The sequence below is a fragment of the Athene cunicularia genome (assembly GCF_003259725.1).
Source record: "Athene cunicularia isolate RWA chromosome 3 unlocalized genomic scaffold, athCun1 chr3_part1, whole genome shotgun sequence".
Classification (NCBI taxonomy): domain Eukaryota; kingdom Metazoa; phylum Chordata; class Aves; order Strigiformes; family Strigidae; genus Athene; species Athene cunicularia.
Genome location: NW_020799097.1, coordinates 19,398,396 through 19,418,691, shown reverse-complemented (window position 1 = coordinate 19,418,691; position 20,296 = coordinate 19,398,396). Strand labels below are relative to the sequence as shown.

The window sequence follows — 20,296 nt, the reverse complement described above, 5'->3', positions numbered from 1 at the left end:
AGCTGTCAGGAGTATAATCTTCACAGACCAAGATTTGTGCTCCTTGCTCCCTGCTCTTCAATTGCCCAAGGTCATGCCAAACCTGACCATCTGATGTTTACTAAGCTACTTCCCAAATGGGAGTCTGTTCTTAATATTACAGTATCTCAAAAAGCATGTATTTTTTACATAAGTTTCGGTTACCCAAATACTGCTTTACATGAAATGGAATCCATAATGATACTGTGAACAGAACATTTCTTTCTTGAACAGAAATAATTGTCCATTAAACCATGAGGTATTTTTAACAATTAGTAAGCATTTGTGTTTTGAAGTAGATACTTCATTTTTTTCCGGAATTTTCTTTTTCAAAAAGCAAGTGGAAAAAAGCATGAATTGCCATGCCAAACAAAGCAGAATATATATGGAAATGTACTTTTTCAAGAAGTTCACTTTACTTTTGCCTGTGAATTGTTTTTAACACTTTGAGTATTTTTCTGTGTACACACAAATCCATGTACATGCAAAGTTCTTACCCTTTTTCTGGTTTGGTCCTGTTAGTGCTATTTTCTTTGGTGAATACCGATTATCGCCTTTTTGGAAATGTACTTCAGAAATACTGCAACTTACATACTTCTTAAGACCAATTATACTTAGGGCCTATCTCACTGCAGTTAAGTTAGAAATTTATGGTTCCATAATAACTTCCACATTACCCACAAACACACGTTAATGCATAATCACTTCCATCTGAAATTTGCATTTCAGTGCATTGGCTATGGAGTAGTTGTGAGTCTCTCCGTTTTCAGAAATATCCCTATATAGAGTAGTAGAGAGTTTTTAAGAAAGATTTTTCAGTCATAGTCGTGTTGCAGTTAAAATCAGAGTAGTATATGAAGTTAATTTTTCTGCTTGTGACAGATCCTCTGTGAGAGAATTATACTGGTTATCTATAAATTTAATGTTTTTAAGACCTAACATGAAGTAACGCTATAATCATCTTTTCCACCTTCTAGAGTATTCAGTATGGAACTATTTCTTCAAATAATTTTTAAACACACTTTTGTTAATTTTCCCATGAACAATTATATTAATGGAACAGTTCTACCATTTTTTTTTGCTGTTGTGTAATACACTTTAAAAATGGCATTTGTTTTTATACAAGTATTTCTAGTGTACATAATTTTTTAAAAAAGCTGATTTAATTCTCCAAGTCAGTGCCATCTATTGCCATCTAGTGAACATTTGCAATATTGCAATATGGTCATATTAGATCCCCAAGTACTGTTAGGTGAATGAAATAGCTTGTGCTATTAGTAGATTAATAATAATCATTTATTAAATTAAAACTATATGACCAGTATGAAAAAAGAGAAACTGCTTATCTTTCACTAACCTCTTTCTTTGGCCAAAAAACTTTGGTAGTATTTAATAGGGGGCAATCTTGTCAGGATTGACTCTTGAAAATAAAAAAAAGACTTTGATTACTGTTGGGCCTATAACTATTTAAATCTACTTCAGTTATCCTCAGCTCTAATTAGGTTCATTTCATGTCATATCTCTTCTGCATTATAAATCTGACTCAAAGAATTCTGTTTATGTTGCACAATGATTTTTGTCTTTTTAAATATAGCCTCATTAGTTTCATAGCTAAACATCTCATTAAACTGCGATGGAGGGGTATATTTTTTTGGAGGTGAGTGAGATGCAAAGAAGTGATTCGCCCAGACTTGTGCAGGAAACCTGTAGTGGCACATGAAATTAGTCACAAGTCTCCTTTACCCTGGGACCATCTTTTGTAGGTACTGAATTCTGCCTGCTGTGTCCCTTTATCTGTGTGACCAGTGATACAGTTCGGTGGCAGTTTAAGGCAGCCTTACTCAATGTTTTTTTCCTGTTCATCCCCCTTTCTTTGTACAACCTTTCTTAAATGTATTTTCTAGCTTCCTTTCATGTACCACTATTGGAATTAACCAACTGACAAAGAAGTGGTGGATCTCAGTCATATCAACTGAATTGTCTTTTCCCATTTTGTGTGAACAAGGGTCAACTTAAGGAAGTGGAAATACAGCAGGAAGGGAAGGGGAGACCATGTAGCATGGGTCACTGTAGACTTCCATTTACAAGAACCATCGACTTAAGTAACTATGAAAGTGTACCCTGAATATAGCAGCATAAGGGAATATTCATTTAAAATGCAACTGATGATGCATATTGCTTCATTTCAACAATCTAATTGCAAAACGTCTGTCATTTTACTAAATCACCATGGAAGTGTCTTGAAAACTTTTAAAGTTCTTTTCATCTGAGCTAAAATCGCTTTTGACATTATCTTACCAGGCTTTTACCTCTCTGAGGAATAAACACTTAAGTACTTTCCATATATATTATAAATGTACTCTAATTAAAGGCACATTTTGCACTTTTTAGATTTTTTTCAATGTTGTCTTAGCTTTTGTAGAAGTTGCCCTTCATAAAAACAAAAGCATTAGAATTGATTTTAATTTGAGTCTAATACAATTAAAACTTTACAAAGAAGGAGGTAACAGCTTGTACTAGTGACACAGGGGACTGATGCCGAAGGACTTTGGTTCCTCTATGATTTAAAGGAGAAAGACTGCATGAATAATTGCGTCTTTTACCTAACTGTGCTGCAGTACTGCTCTTTGGATTCATAACGCTGTCAATCTCTGCTTTCATAACCCTTCCACAAGAGCACTAGATAGAGAGGAAGGATAAGTTATCCCTGTCCTCTCTTTGCAAAATATAGTATTTCTGAACTATACACTTTGTATAACTAAAGCTGATTTTTAGTCTGTGGTTTATTGAACCTACTGTCATCATTCTACATATCATGGTCATTTATGCTTATTTCTAATTATCTCATAATTAATATTTTAAGTACTTAAGGTGGTGGTGAAGGAAACATGAAAATGTACAATGCGGTGATGATGAAGGGGAATACAGTTGTACTGCAGTGCATCAAAGGAAAAACAAACCAAACTGGCCTTTTTTGTGCAAGTATATCCAATAGCTTACTAGAACTATTTTGGATGAGTATGTTTAATGTTCGCTCCAAACGAAATACTGAATTATAAAACAATAGACCAGCTCTCGTTCATATCCTGAATTGTGTAACTTCAGTCCTCCTTTGGGAATTTTTTTATGAAGGTATGGAAAATCTGAAGGGTTGCAATCTTTAGAAATTGAAGACCATGACAATACATCAGCCCCATCTTTAAGTCTTAAGATCACAAGTTGTAGTTGTTGGGGTTTTTTACCAGTAGTACCTCATATGTTTTACTTTTCACAACCACAACTTGTATCAACCAAGATTTTGCTCCTCTGGGAGGGTATATTTATCATTCTCACAGACAGTTTTTCTGATACAATGTCACATTATCGAATCTGAGAATGAAAAGTCTTCAGTAAATGAGAGTAAATCTTACCTACTTTACAATATGCTCCTTCAGAAGGAACTGTCAAATAAGATGCTTTTATAACTTACCATGGAATAATATCATTCTGTGTCACATGTAGATTTCTAGAGTATCCTACTACTGCTTCCATGGTAGTTGTGGGGAGAAAAGTAAATGCATATTAATTTCACTGTGGGATTCTGGAGTAACTACAAAATGAGATTGTATTTAGAAGTGAACCTGGATATTGTGATAATGTTTTATGGTTTCATACTGGGGCAATCATTGCCTATGCTTAGGAGTGACTTTGGACATATAATTTAGTCTCTTGCCACCTGGAAGAAATGGGCTGCACTCCTGTGATAAGTACTGCAAGGCATGGGGTGGATAAGCTCAGATGCTATGTGCTCTGCCATCATATGGAAACAGGGTGCCATATCCACGAATACAGTGCATAGACTCTTAATGCTTCACCTCTACTCTCATTTTGGGAGGTGTGAGTGTTTATGTACTCCTGGGTATAATGCATATGGTGATGTATAGTCACTTGATAGGTAATGCAAAAGAGGAGGAAGGTTTGTTTGCCTGACCAGGCCAAATCCATGAAGCCCTCGCAGAGTGGGCCTCCAAGACATTACTTGGCTGCTTGTTCCTACCAAGGCTGTCTACTTACTACTTCCACTAGGGAACCTGTGGTATTATAATTGTGCAAACAGTGCCCCCTCGTGCAGTTTCTTCTGGCCAAGACTCTTTGCAGTCACATCATGCTAGGCTGTAAACTAAGCTGACAGAAGCACTTTTCTATCAGCTTAACTGCAGGATCTCCTGGGAGTTGTTTCTACATCAGTTTGGGTATGTGACTATAGAGCCCCCATCCCTCATGGTTGTACTATGCATCTTTGTTGTGTAGCCTAAGCCTTAGAGTGTGCATGAGACTGAGTACTGAGTCAGGAGCAGCTTTAGACCACAGAATGGAAGACATTGAGCACTTAAGCTAGAATTCGATATAATAAAATTATTTCTCCAGTGAGCACATTCTGTGCTTGAAGGGATAAAATTTACAATCATAGACAACTCTTCAGATTTTTTTTTAAGTGATGGTCTTGCAGGTATTAATAGCTAATGCAAGCGTGGCTGGGATTCCTCTCAGGAGCCAGTTCAGAGGGTCCCTATTCCAAGTTTTTTATGCCTGTCTAACATAGTGAGACTCCACGATCAATGAATTCCTTTAGTGAGAGCTGCTACAGTGAAAATTGAGTTTTTTCAAAGTCATAAATTTATGAAAAATTTTGGTAGCATAAATTTCATCCCATTTGAGTTCTGAATGCTAAATAAATTTGAATGTAAATAAATATATTTTGGGGTGTATGGCCTGTTGTCTTTTCTCTGAACTCTTTCCATGTCCAATAAGCATGAACAGGGCCTGGCATACTAGATTTTTAATAACTCTAAATGTTATTAATTAACTGTTCAGAATTAATCATTATACCCACAATATACAAGTTGTTTGCAAAAGAAAGGTCCTGCAGCATGCCTCCTGGGCTGTTTAACTCAGCCTCTACTATCATAGGATGTGTAACTTCTCACATATACAGGTCAGACTCCAAAGACTTCTCTTGATTTTTTTTTTATTTTTTTTTTTTTTGTGTTTATGAAACAATATGTTTTAAAGGGTGATCTGACCTGGTGCATGGGTCAAGTAGAACCATAGAACAGTTTAGGTTGGAAGTAACCTTTAAAGATCATCTAGTCCACCCCCAATGCAGTAAGCAGGGACATCTTCAACTAGATCAGGTTGCTCAGAGCCACGTCCAGCCTGACCTTGGGTATTTTCAGGGATGGGGCATCTACCACCTCTCTGAGCAACTTGTTCCAGTGCCTCACCACCTTCACAGTAAAGAATTTCCTTGTATCTAAACTAAATCTTCCCTCTTTCAGTTTTAAACCATTATGCCTTGTCCTATCATTACACTCCCTCATAAAGAGTCCCTGGAAGGCCACTATAAGGTCTCACTAGAGCCTTCTCTTCTCCAGGCTGAACAACCCCAAATCTCTCAACCTTTCTTCATAGGAGATGTGCTCCAGCCCTCGTGGCCCTCCTCTGGATCTGCTCCAATAGGTCCGTGTCATTCCTGTGCTGAGGACTCCAGAGCTGGACACAGGATTCAGTCCTTTTAAGTGCAACCTCAGGAAAAGAAATTCATTGCCGCCTCAGACTAAGCAGGAGATGAAGAAAATGTATCTTTACCAGTAGCTGTGATCGCATTAGGACAAATTAAATGAGTATTATAATTTGACCAAGAAACATGGTAGGGTAGAGAGTATCTGAAGATGTTTTGAAGTTTTGAAGCAGTTTCAAAATATTATTCTTTGATGTCTTTTTCTTCCTAACACCTACCACTAATTTGTGTATTAGGTGAAGGGTAGGACTGTCAGGAAGCACCAAATTAGTACAGCACAGTCTTCTGTCTTTGCATATGCCTGGCTTTTATAAGCAAAGGCAGGCTTGCTCTGCCTCTGCTTGGGATTTCTCTAAGAAGCTATAGCTGAGGCTACTGCAACCCTGTGGCGTGTGAATGTACCTACTACTGCATGTCTTCTGGTCAGCATAAACAGCACATGCAAAGCTTCTCATGTGTGCCTGCCAAAGACCATGCATGTAGCCAGGCTCTAGAAGTCACTTACTGCCTAGATCATTGAATTACTGCTGTTTAACCATGAAGCAGCTGGACTGCAGTAACCAGTCACAGGGGAATTTCTTTCTTGTAGAAATGGGACCATGATTTTGTTTAATCTCCTGTCACTGGTCGTTATCTAGAGGGTACGGTTGCACTGCTTCTCAAGCAGGCAGATCTCAGATCTGCCACTTGCAGCATGGTCTTTGTGGATGTGTCTCTGTGTGGGGGTCACCTACAAAGCCTCTTGCAGCTCAGAACCAACCCATCCCACACTTGATTTTAGCCCAGATCAGTTTTCTATTTAGATTACCTGCTCATAGTTTTTTTTTACATGGTAATGTAGAAGGGAACAAGGATTTGGGTAGATGAATAGAGTAGTGCTAGTTTGTCATCTGAAAATGTGCATGAATTGCTTATGCTAACACATTATATTTTTCACAAATTAAAAGCATGTGCACAAGCAGTTCCCAAAGCGTCGGAACATAGTTTGTTGAACCATGTAAATTATACATATATTTGAAACATGACACATTTCTCAAGTGTGTATACCCCAGTCACACAGAAGGCTTTTGACTTTCATTCTAAATCATATCTAAGCTGAAGAGTAAATGTTCAGATTTTGTTTTTCTTGGCATTTAGCTACAAACAGAATATGATCCAGTTGGGGAAAAAATAAAAAAAGACAAAAAAAAAAAAAGGAAGATCTCTCTGTATGTAGTTCTAGTATACATGAGAAGAGACTAACGTAGTCAGCTACTAGTGCCTACACTAATAGGTAGAAATTCTGTCCCACTGACAAGTTGCAAATTTAATTCTGTTTGAATATGTCTTTAAAAAGAAGGTGACAAAGGCTGAAGAATGCTGAACTTAAGTATCTGGTCCTGTGCTTTTTACCCCTTAGGACTATGTGCTTGCTGTAGATGCTTATCACACCGTCCTCAAATGTTACCCACAGCAAGAGCCTCAGCTGTTGAGTGGAATTGGAAGGATTTTCCTTCAGGTACGCATTTTCTTCTAAATATACTAGGTAATACTGCTGTTAACAGTTATGTAGTGAATAACTGTTGCATTTAAAACTAACTTTTTATAGCGTGTGTATCAAACTGTAGAGGCAGTGGTCAAACCAAAAAAAACTTCTACCACGTGATTATGAGATGAAGTTAGGAAAGGTAAAGTACTTATAATATTAAAAGTACATGCATGCACATTAGTGAATAAAGATCATGCTGTAGAAAATTATGCTTATAATTTAATCAAAGCAACATTCTGCTTTCTCTGAAAGTAATGGTAAAGCTCCCGTTGACTTCAGTGAGCCAGAATTTCACAAAAAATCTCATTTATACTGCCTCAAACTGCATACAGCTTTCAGTCGCACCGATTAACTGCCATCTTCATCTCGAAAAAATTTGAGTTTCTTTTTTCCAGGTTATATCCTTGAAAAGACAGGGAAGGGCACGTTAAAAGAAAAAAACAGGACCACACAAGTATAATAAATTTCCATGTAGCTATGTACTTACCATAATAAGTAAAAAACCCAGAAAGTTCAAAGAAGAAGAAATGTGTTGCAGGGCTGGGCACCATCATATTGGTAAGACCTTGGTGTGGTGTGTGTGCACTGTTGATGAGGTACTGTGTGAAAAAAATAAACATCTTGCAGGTAAAATGGGAAAGCAATTTTCTCATATTCAAATGACACATCTTCTCAAAAACAGGTAGCAATTCCCAGATAACCTCATACTGTACTCTTAACTTTGAACATTATCCAAGAGAGGCACAAGGGAGACGGATTTTAGCTGCTTACCAGTCAGAGATAGTGTTTGACAACAGACATAACACATATGAAACAAAGCAATAATGTAGAATCAAGAGTAAGTTCAGGAGTTAAATAGTAAAAGAAAGTAACCTTTTTCAACATATAAAACCTTACATTGTGTGTGATTTTTTTTTTTTCTTAATTAAATTGAGCTTACTGGTTTAAGATACCCTGTCGTCTTTATCTTCACATGTAGTGGGGCATAAAGAGGCCTAGATCTGATGTACATCCTTCAGCTGTTGCCTCAACATAGGAAAGGAGGATGAGAGAAATGGAGAATGAAGGAAAAGATGGAGGCTATGGCAGAGAAATTTTCAGAGCACTGCAATTCTGTCAGCAATCACCTCACCTGTAAAACAGAAATTCACATGAAATGGGGAAATGAAGTGAATACGTTTTAGTCTCTAAGATATTATTGTGTGTTGCTAACACACAAGCTCTGCTTGCTGCCTGACCTATCCAAAATTGCTATTTAAATAACTACATTAAAGAATTTAGAAAGTGGAAAGATACCTGACCTTACCCTCTGTGATAGATTGTGCTAAACAGAGTTGAATGCAATAAATAAATCCTAAGATTACTTAAGAAAAATAATATTGGTTTACAGACAAACAACAAACTTAAGCTCATAGTATATTGGAGGCTTCTTGTTAGAGGATATGATTATTTGAGGTTAACAGAGGAATTTTATTTTTTATCCAAAGTGCTTATTATCCTTAGATACTGAATTAATGTTTTCTGAACTAAGTTAAATAAAATTAAGTGATGAAGACCACTTTAAATATTTAACATTTTAATGACTAATTACACCTATTTCTTTTAAATGTTCTGCCAAAAAAACCCAAACTGTTTCCCCTCCATGGTAAAAAATGAGAATTAAACACTTGACATGTTTACTGAGAAGACACAAAATGCTGCGAAGAAGTAAGAACTCTTCATGAACACAAATAAGGTGTGATTAATCTCAAAGTATATTAGATTTGGACTCATCAAGCTCCCAGTGGAGCAAGCTGGTAGTTTGCTTTAGAAATGGATTATTCTCATGGTGAGGGGTTTCCTTCTAATTTCCAGGCTAAAAATATTCAAGGACGGATTCATTTACACTTGTGCCAAAAACTATCCTTTAGTTAAAAGTAACTATTTTCTTGATGGTTTACACCTTTATTTATGGAAATAAATTGTATCTTTTGTCATTATAACTAAATGTGTAAGTTTTTAGAATTAATAATGTTTGTTTTGTTTGAGCCCAGATATGCAAGAGAAATTAATCTGTTTAGTTAGCTAGAGTATCAATGCTCTGGTAGATGGACAATGGCATCTTTGAGTGCAATTGGATCATCCCCTAAATGTAAAGAAGAATAGTTTCTTCAGGTTGTCAAGGGAGGGGTCTTGTGGTTAGAGGTAAAACAGTACCAGTCATACAACTGATGTTAGTAGGGCTTCGGATACTGTCATTATGATAGTCCCATAAGCAAGTTGGGAAGAAATCTAGATGAAACCTTAAAATGGATGTTTGCTATGTCTGAAAAGTGTTCTGGGGAAGTCATCCACTGGAAGACTAGAAGGATTTGCTGGATGATCTTTTCCACAAGGATCCCTTTAGGGTTTGTGGTGTTCTTATCTTTCAATTAGGTGTTTGTATGATGAAAATAGAAATGTGCTTGTAAAATGCATGAAGCTGGGAATGGTACCGACACTATGAAGGGCAGGATCAGAATGCAAAATAATCTTGACAAGCTGAGAAACTGAAATGTTAAATTGTCTGTGATTCAAACAGCAAAGGCAAAATACTACCAAAGACTGGGAGTAATAGACAAATACAAAATGGGAAACAACTAATGAGATACTGTTCTGTAAAAAAGAATTAGGCTATGGTTAATCAAAGTACACATGGGTAAACAAATAGGACTTCCAAAATACTGTGGCATAAAAGCAAACTTAATATATGAAACATAAAGTAATTCTTCCATTCTCACTGCTGGCAAGAAATTAGTTGGAGATCAGTGGGCACTCAGGGAGGGTGTGAAGTACAGGAAAGAGTTCAGAGAAAAACAGCAAGAATGATCAGAGAATCCAGAAAGCAGTATCTATGAGAAAGGGGTGGACACTGATTTGCTTGAAAATTGATTCTCATTCTAGAAGAAGAAACATAGGAGAAAGTGCAATAAAAATTTTCAAATATGTAAAAGGCTGTTAAAAGAGAGGAGCTGTACTGTCCTCCCTGACCACTATGGATAAGACAAAATGTTGGAGCAAAAAGTGCAGCAAGATAGACTTAGAGTGTGCTTTGTAATACTACGGGTGTGTAAGAATTCTGGAATAAGTTTTGTGTGTAATATTCACCATCTGAGAGCTTCAAGGAGACTGCAATACATACGTTGAAAACGGTTTTGGTAATGTTGGTCCTGTTCTTGAATAAACAAGTGATCTCTTGAGGGCCCCCTGCATCTCCCCACCTGAGGGCTGCCTGGCTTCCATGGCTTTACACTCCTGAACTAGTTTAGTTTTACTCCTTTTGACAGATTTATTTTACCAAGTATTAAGTTTTCTTTTCCTTTCATCTCTCCAGCCCAAAATTATTGTGAAACCTTACCAAAAGTATGAGTGTATTCTTCTATAAAACGTACATTGCTAACTTACTTACCAAAGAGTTCTCTTCAAAGATTTTTTTTTTTCATCCCAAATAGCAATGTATGTGACATACCCTTCGGTGAAATTCCCCTTCCTTTCTAGGAATCCCTATCACCCTCTCCCATTAAATCTGCTCCTCGTTATGTCAGCTTTCAAATCCCTCAATTGTTCAGCCTGCACAATCCACTCACCAGTATTTTTCAATCTGCAAATGGACTGAGTCCCCAGTAGCCTTAGTGACCTTTTGCATTGGGGCTGTTTTCTGACATCTTTCAGTCTCATGCACTGAAGTCATCCTGTGGTCCTTGGCTGTGACCCCCAGGCTGGGGGCTGACCAAGTATGGGTCCTACACTACCTTCCAGGCTACTCTTATTCCAGTTATGCCTATTGACAGTTTCTGCCTCTGGACAATGTCTCTTCACTTCCTGCAGCGGAACACCCAGTCTCACCGGAAGTAATTCTGACGTTTTCTCCTTTTCAGCAAATTTTATAAACTCTGCAGGTCAGTTACAACAAAAAAGACAAATGAGGAGGTGGGACACCTCTGCCATACAGTCCACGAATGTTTCACAATCCACAGCTAAGAAACACGCCTTAGATAAAACTGCACATGCTTCTGGGCTTCTTTTCATGACCTTAGTGTGGTTGTTCAAATATCTTGTTTGGTAACAGGTATTACCCAGTCAGCTTGGTGCCAGACAATTAATGGACTTTGATATGTTTTCATGTTCTTATCCTTTGTAACAGATATAATCAGACTGGATCTCTTTTCTTCTTATTGTCGTAACTTTCTTATGATTTTACTGTCTAGATTGGAGACATAAAAACTGCAGAAAAATATTTTCAAGACGTTGAGAAAGCGACTCACAAATTGGATGGACTACAGAGCCAAATTATGGTTTTAATGAACAGGTAGATAATTTAATAGCTAAATGAAACTTTAAAATACAGATTTGCAAAGTATGCATTGTGAGCATTAAACTACCCTTGAGACAATCCCATTCTATTTCTCTCTTTTATGTAACTACATCTGTCATAAGTGAGACTGAATGGCATATAGACCCAGGAGATCTGTATTACTTGGTATAGTCATATTATCCTGGATTGAAATTGTGATCCTTCCATTGATTTTACAAAGCTTTTCCTCATTCTTCCAGGCATTGCATATTTTTACTCTGCTTTTTCAATATACATTTGCATAAATAATTCTTAGGAGAGGAGATGCTATTTTGGGCCCTTATCCTATAGTCAGATCTGCTAAAAGGTACCACCTGGTAGTTTCAAAGAATGCCGAAATACATTGTAGTAAACCAAGCTGCATGATGGGGGACTCAGTTTGTAATGGTTAGCATATTGGCTTAATATATTTAGAAAATACTATTCAAAAGTGCACTGAAAATTATATAGCATGGCTAATTTCATAAAGAGAAATAATTCCAGGAATAAAGTATCTGCATTTAAATTAATAAAATCACAGTGGACTGTTGCTTTGGTCGGCAGAATATATAATAGCCCAGTGATCCAAGTTGTCATTCCATTTGTCTGTAAATCAGTTTCTTCTTGCTGGTTGTAATTACACCGTGAAGAGCAAATGTCAGAAACTCTCACATCTATAACAGGAAAAATAAAAAATGGTGTCCATTCTTTTTAAAATATATTACTACCTTGGGTTTTTGAGTAGAACTCATTCATATGTCACTTACTTTCTAGAGCATTTCTCCACCTTGGTCAGAATAATTTTGCAGAAGCTCATCGATTTTTCACAGAAATTTTAAGGATCGACTCATCAAATGCTGTGGTAAATCTCCAAATTGCTACATTTATAATGAACACCTAAATTATTCTCATAATGCGTCATGTGTGGATTTAGTTAGTACCCAGAGTATGCTCAGAGCTATATGGAAAAATTGGATGTGGCATGTGTGCCAAAGGGGTTTTAGTATACATAAGGATAAGATATAAAATGTGATGGGAAATGAAGAACCGGTCTGTATGAAGGGCATGAATACTTAGGCATGCATGTAGAAATTCCAAAACATGATGTTTTACAGGATCTTCGCAAAAGCACTTTTTTTTTGCATGCACTGTTTTTAGCGTAGACATGTGTGTCAGAAAAAGAAACAGCAGCTGCCAATGTATATAAGATTAACTTGATTTCACACAACATTGAAGGGATATTGTAATTTTAAACATGACATTTTTAACACGTTGTATATCAGAGCCTTGGATTCCCATCACAAGAAGAGATCAAAGAAGAGCTATTTACTTTTGTTTTTTCTACATTTGACAGCTTTCAGGGCATGGTCATAAAAGAGTGTTCCCGAGAACTGAGACAGCTTACCCCCAGTAGCCTGATCCAAGGCCATTTAAAGACGGAGGGGAAGGAGTTTAAGAAGCATATGAATTGCATCATTTTGCAGGGTGTAAAATAGTATGTATTATAAATCACATGAGATCAGTAAGGTTTCCTGAAGGGAGAGAAAAATAATTTTTTTTAAAAGGCTGTGTTGTTCCTTATCCGCAGCTTTCAGAAAGCATGAAAGTTTCTGCTGCTAAACATGTTATATGACTTTGTACTGTTGGAATCTTCCGGTAACTCATAAAACCTGTTTTGTGTAGAGAAGAAAATGGAACCTGACTTGATCATTTATGATGTATTTAGACTGCCCTATCTGCTGAATTTACTTGAAGTCAGTTGTAGATGCCTTTGTGATAAGGTAATTTCTTCCTGTTGCTTATGTGGATCTATATGTAAGCAGAAAGAAAAACACTTCTGAAGATATAGTGAAGTCATTAAAAAAAAACTATGAAAATGACAGCATGCAGAAGCTTATGTAGTTTCTGGAATCTATTGCAATTGACTTTCAAAATTAACTGACTAATGTCCTATACTATATATATTTCATTTTAGACTCAGTCTCTTAGAGTTTCAGCTCTTAGGAGTCAGCAGGTCCTACTGGCACAGGATAAATCTTGAGAATAACAAGAAGAAAAGGATTGATAATGTATTTTAGTTACTTGCACACACAAAATAGGAATTCTTAGCACATAGTAAATCTGTTGTAACTCCAGATACTAGACATCTTTTCCTTCTCTCTCATCACTAGTAAATACATACATACATATATATACACACATTTATTTATTTACAATATATTTTTCTCTAGGCTAATAACAATGCGGCTGTTTGTCTTCTTTATCTGGGAAAACTGAAGGATTCCCTCCGGCAATTGGAAGGAATGGTTCAGCAGGACCCTAAACACTACCTACACGAGAGCGTTCTCTTCAACTTGACAACTATGTATGAACTGGAATCATCTCGCAGTATGCAGAAGAAGCAGGCACTTTTAGAGGCTGTAGCTATCAAAGAGGGCGATAGCTTTAATACTCAGTGTCTCAAGTTAGGATAGATAATTTCAAACTAATTTTTTCCAGCAAGGCTGATTTTTTAAATTGTATATACTCTTGCTAATGTGTAAATGTGAAATAAAATCTATTCATTTATGACTATTCAGTGGCATTACTACAGAATCTGTTGTCTCTAACAGTCCTATCATTCTGAAGACTTTGTGCTGACCTAGAGCCAGCTTCACCCCTACAAGTCTATTACTGTTTAGTTATTCTTCATTACAGTGTACTAGATATATATATAGTCAACTACTCAGATTCTTTTGATAAGAAATACTGAGTTTGACCCTATATTGTCTTGAAGATTGCTACAGTTTTTCAGTAATTAGTGAGCAAATCACATGAGCTGATTTCATCAGTTAAGAGTTATTGACAGAGTATCAGTATGTGTATTATAGAAATGAAATTCTGAATGCGCTTCTCTTCATTTGCTTCTACTGTGTGTGTCCCATTTTGCCCCCATTCAGCTACAGAGTATTACACCTTTGTATGTCCAGTGCTCTCGCTCAGTAACCACAATACAGAATCACAGCGTGGTTGATGTTGGAAGGGACCGCTGGAGGTCATCTGGTCCAACCACCCAGTCAAGTGGGGCCACCTAAAGCAGGTTGTCCAGATGGCATGTGAGGGAGTCATACCGTCCCCCCCAGCATGAATGTCCCACAGTAAGAGGGACCGTATCATCTGAATTATACTAAATGGTCTCTCTATAATTTCTTGGCTTTGTGATACCATTAATCTTTCAGGTTAAAGCATTTGGATTCTGGAAAGGTGTGGATGGGATTTCTCTATTCCCAAACTATTGCTTGCTTCTATACTTTTTTCCTCCCTCCCACTGTCTGGCCAACATCTCTACTTGGATGTCACCAGCAGATGCCACAAGGTTATTCTAGGAACAGCCTCACTTGTGCATGTGTATTTCAGCTCTTAGTATACTACAACTATCTTCCTCATGCCTGCCCTGGAGCCTGTGGATTCCTCCCAGTGTAGACAGGCAAAGCTGCTCCACTCTGGCATTCTGCTGGGTAGAGAAAGGAGCACTGCCAGTTAGGTGGAGTGCAAGCACAACCCATTTCAGCTCAGTTCTTGTTACCATGTGAAAACACAGTGCAGAAAGTATTTCCTAGGGAAAAGGATGGAGAGACTTGAGGCAGAGGTATCTCAGGGTTAGGCCACACAGAGTGGAAACAAATGGGGAGATGCAGAGCAGCACACCAGGCAGTTACCATTGATGCGACCGGATCGGCATACAGTGATGTTGGCATCCCTTGGAACACAGATTTTTGGAATCACAGTACCACTGTGGTATCAGTGTATTTCACATCTCTGCCCACATTTCTTCCTTCATCTGTATTGTAAAGATTGAATCCAGATACTCCCATTCCTTGTACCTTAATACAATATATAGATCTGTTTATTGGTTTTTATATTGTTTTGAGATTTAATGTTTGGCATATGGAGTAGCTTCTTGTCATAAATCACTGCCGTGGGACAATTCCAGTGTATTTGTTACTTTTTTTACACCACATCATCTGTTAATTTTCACTGTCTTTAAATACCCTCACCTGTATTTTTAAGTAACTAGTAACTCATTTTTATGCTTGTCCAACTGGATATAGTGACACCCCTCCCCAACAGGGGCCAAACAGTTGTCCTCAAAAATCAGGTGGTTTGAAAACTACTGCAAGCTGGACATGCAAAAAAAGAGAATGCCTAAAAATCACGTCACCTCAAAAGACATAAGCCTACAACTTTTCTCATATAGAGAGAGAATTTGTTCCATTTTTAATAGGTTATGTGTTTCACAGGTCATACTTGTGCACTGAAACAGTGGCTAGTTACGTACCAATGAACTGAAAAAATTTAAATCGGTTGGTATTTTTGGTTCTGCCTTGGCCTCTAGGTTCCACAGCTGGATCTGAATTAAACTTGGGCAGCACCTGGGTAGACTTGGAATTTTTTCCAGCACAGGTCACTTTTCTTGTGCATGGGGTTTCCTAGGAGATAGAAAGAAATCCTGGTGTGTAACCACCATTGCTCTTGAAGACTTTTGAGAGCACTGAAGAATTTACCAGAGCATGTAGTGACAGGACAGGGGCAATGGTTTTAAAATTAAAGAGAATAGATTTTGGTTGGACATAAGGAAGAAATTCTCTACAGTGAGGGTGGTGAGGCACTGGCACAGGTTGCCCAGAGCAGCTGTGGCTGCCCCCTCCCTGGCAGTGTTCCAGGCCAGGTTGGACGGGGCTTTGAGCAACCTGGGCTAGGGGAAGGTGTCCCTGCCCGTGGCAGGGGGTTGGAAGTAGATGATCTTCAAGGTCCCTTCCAACCTAAACCATTCCATGATTCTGTGATTCCAGTCTAAAAAAAAATATAATGATATGTAAATTAATATCCTATAACAGAGATTCTTATGCATTTAGCTGAAGGTCAGGTGTCACGTTATATTGTTATACTATCATCTATGCTTTCAGGAAGCTTGACTTATCTTTTGCAATTTTAAGTGCAAGTACCATGATCCAATATCATCCAGCGTGCTGAAGCCACTTGCCTCTTTACAATCGAGGAGTAACATGCTTCCTTTTTTGATTCAGTAGTGCCTTGTACTCACTGCATGTGTGACAGCCTGTGTTCTGATTGGCAGAGAATAAAAATTTATGATGCCAGTTGAGTCAACCATTAAAAAAGAAACATGCTGAAAACATTATCCCCCGGTCTCCAAGTTTCTCTACATTCTAATTCATTACTACATAGGTCTCACTTCAGTATGTTTGCTGTGTTCTTATTAGTAGAAGCTTTTACTCAGATAAAAACACCAGTAGAGGAGACTTGGACTGGGTGACCCCTAAGCTCAGTGAGCCATTAAACAAGTGACATCCTGGTAGACTTGCAGAATAATTAAAATTTAAATGCAACTGCATATTATCACTGCTGGATGTATGGAAATTGTTAACTGTTTATAAAATGCAAGAAAGAATGTCAATTGCACTTTATAGTTTGGATTTAATATATATACAAGTTAAGTGAATTTCCTATATTCAGCTAGTTACACATCTGAATGCTGTACATGGTGTTAAAGCATTAAAGCTAAGGACAAAATTTGTCCTCAAAACATTAATTACACCAGGCAATCCTGTTAAATTCAATGAATTCAGTTGAATTTAATGAGGGTTCCTGGTGTAAAAGAGGGCAGAGCTCAGTTCTAAAACACAGCATGCATGTGTCATCTGGCTAAGTGAGAAAAGCTGTGGAAAGTATAGCCTGAATGAGCTGCTTGTTGTTTTCACGTCTTAAAGCTTAATGTGCCTTAACAGAACTTTTGCATTTAAATTTCCTCTTTTATTAAAAGAAGAGCAAAGAAGCTGTACTTGAGACATTCAGATAATTACATTATGCACAGAGACCCTCCTGGTCCCCAAAAGGACTTAAGCATCTATCTGCCATTTTGGTACCTAACTACAGTTCAGGTGATAATGGCAGGCCCTAACCAGCGGGTCATTTACATTTTCCTGGTGCCTTGGTTTTTGGACTGGACCTGTTAAGTGTTCCCTGGAAGGCATGTGCAGACATGCCTGAGACTCCACAATGGACTTCAGCCAGTATATGGGAAAGGATTATCTTTTTTCCACCTACCTCATCCTTCATGTCCACAAGAGCACTCATGCAGTCCTGCTCAAGCTGGATGAGCTCACTGACATGGTGGAGAAACTCACCAAGCCAGCAAATGCCCCCTTCAGATTCATCTTCATCCTGGGAACTTCCACCCCGCCTGGGTAGGCTGCCAGCAGCCTAGGGAGTGGTAGACATATAATCCTTCTCTGAAGCCTCTGCTGAAGGTATCTTGCAGATCAAACTTGTATAGTCTGTGTGCATAGCCAAGTCATGTCTGTCCAGTTTGTGATGCACTTAATCAACCACATGCACTGTACCCATCCAACAGAAGATTGCAGGATGTATGGTACCCCCATCTCCAGTCATATTTAGCTGTTAGTGAGAAAAATACATTCTGCTTCAAATTGCAGTCAAGAAATGTGTGAAAACAGGACTGAAGCATCAAATATAAATTTATTCCAAATAGGTAGAACCACAGCAGCCAGAGTCAACCTCTCTGAGGTTGATGAGGTATCAACCAACATTGCTGCTGTCCTGAGCCATGGCCAGGGAAACTGAGGATGTTGGAACAGGGTGGATTTTATCCATCAGCTCATAGCTGTAATACAAGATCAAAGGAAGATGCTATACACCCCTTCCACTGTGCTTTCTACCCACTTAAAACCTCAGGGAAAAAATGTATTTTGCCAGTGAGGTGCTTTACATTGTGGGAACCTGCACTGAGTTTTTAGCATTTGAACAGCAGCTCAGTAGCACTGAATGCAAACAAGCTCCAGCACTAAATCTGAAGCAACAATAGCGGAAAGCTGCTTTCCTTCTTTGTTCTCCTAGTCAGTTTGGGAATTACAAATTTAGAGATTCTCACCTTCAGGGAGTGTGTGAGATGGTCACAATCCTGGTGTCAGGGAGAAACAGAAAGGTGCGGGTGGGGAGAAGGACCCAAGTGCTGCCTTACCCAAGCTGTTCTGGATTAACACCTGATCCAGTCCTAGATTTGGGCAGTCATTTGCAGATGTTTATTATGAATAAGTCATTAAAACGAATCCATCTGAAAGCCAGCAACAATGGCTTGTAATTTGCCCACAAAGGGGGAAAAAATAGGATGTTACTCAGTTGAGGTAGGGAAGGAAGGAGAAGGTTCCTCTCGGACTTTGAAAAATTGTCAGAACTGTCAGTGGTAAACAGAAAATACTGAAGGAAAAAAACTGCAGAATAGAATTACTAGAGCTGTTTATTAAAAAAAAAAAAATTCCACTATATGCAGCACAATATGTGAGCAAGTACTTCAGATGCTGGCACACATTCCAGTGGCAGGCAGCAGGACTGAGCCCGAGCCCAGCCTGGGGCTGCAGTAGCAGCCTGTGCATAACATGGGCACCACTTTGTATATCTCCTTGCTACAGCATCACCAAGAACAGTTTCCCTTTTTCCCACCAACAGCAGATCAGCTTAAGTTGCCTGAATCATTTGGAAAAAAAAAATAACCCTGAGGGTAGACCAAAATGAAATTCTCCAGGCTCAAATGCCTGTGATTGCAGGGGAAAGCAGAGCCCAGAGCTCGGCTTGGCTCCTCGGGGCCGTGTCTGTGACCAAAGGCAATCCTGGCGCACCACAGAGGCACAGAGCATACCCAGCCCAATTTTCTACCAGCCGAGGAGGCTCACTGACAGGCATAACAGTTATTAATCGGTATCCTAGGAAGTAGCATAGAAGGCAATGAAATGGAAGGGCACTTTTCAAAATTGGCGCAGGTATCCCAGAGAGAACTGCAGTGGGGGAAGCCAGCATTGAAAGAGATCCACTGCCCTTTACCTGCTGAATCTTTCCTCAGTCATTTTAGTTTCCAAAATTTTGCTTATTTGTCTTATCTGGGTATTTATACAGTTAAAAAATGAGAGCTAGTGACTCAGTCACATAAAAATAGGTTTTTTCAAATTGCAGGTATAGCAGAGTAGCTTTTTGCAAACACAGAATGTTTTGGAAATCAAGCTGTAAAATCACAATGAGTGCAGCAAATCAGATCAAATCTGGATCTTTGAGTCAGGAATATTTAAATTGTAACACTAATTCATCCCCTAGTGAGTTGATATGTTTACTGGCTTCAGGAAAAAATAGAAGACAACTGGCAGTGACCCTGTTTCGAGGAGAGGAGAAGGAATCTGAGAATTTCTATCATTTTCATGGGGAAGACTCCCAAACGGATGGTGTAATTTTTGAGCATAGCACAGGTCAGGTCCACAGCTTCTGCCTCACCAAATATCTAAATCCATTATTTAGCCACTAGGGATATTCTTCAAAGCAGTGTTCAGCTGCCACCTCAGTCTTTATGTGCACTGGCGTCTGCCAGCTGATATTAAATGATTGCCTTTGTCAGGAAGGCATCTCTTCTCCTAAGTTCCTAGTTCAAGCTAAATCCTGGAGTCAGAAACCAGGCAGGAAAGTGCCTCTTCTCCCACTAGGACCTGATGCTCTGAATACACAAAGATTTTATACTTGTCAAGCTCAGCAACCAGGCCAGGCAGCTGCCAGCTCCTGCAGCCGGCGGGAAGCAGCACAGCCCCTGCTCTCAGCAGCCCAGGGTGAGACACCCCTCACCGTCAGCACTTCCCTTCACCCATCTGTAGGCACCCCGAAGTGCCTGGTGTGGATGTCACTAGTTAACTACTAAATGGCGGTGAAACCTCTTTGCATTAAGACACCCAGCCAAAGACACCTGCCCCAGGAGACATAACAAGGGAGGGCAGCATCACAGATT

The 20,296-nt window shown here is 38.6% G+C and overlaps 1 protein-coding gene across 2 annotated transcripts in view; it reads left to right on the top strand.

Moving 5' to 3' along the window:
* The window catches only part of TRAPPC12 (trafficking protein particle complex 12), a 54,222-nt gene extending 39,291 nt beyond the window's left edge, over positions 1-14,931 (top strand). Inside the window, exons 8-11 of one of the 2 annotated variants that reach the window (XM_026844829.1) lie at positions 6,978-7,076; positions 11,333-11,433; positions 12,232-12,319; positions 13,737-14,931. In XM_026844829.1, coding sequence (XP_026700630.1) covers positions 6,978-7,076; positions 11,333-11,433; positions 12,232-12,319; positions 13,737-13,931 — 483 coding nt within the window. In that variant the 3' untranslated portion in view covers positions 13,932-14,931. Of the gene's footprint in view, positions 1-6,977; positions 7,077-11,332; positions 11,434-12,231; positions 12,320-13,688 lie in introns of both variants that reach the window. The other variant, XM_026844827.1, reaches the window with a different exon arrangement.
* The last annotated feature ends 5,365 nt before the right edge of the window (positions 14,932-20,296 follow it).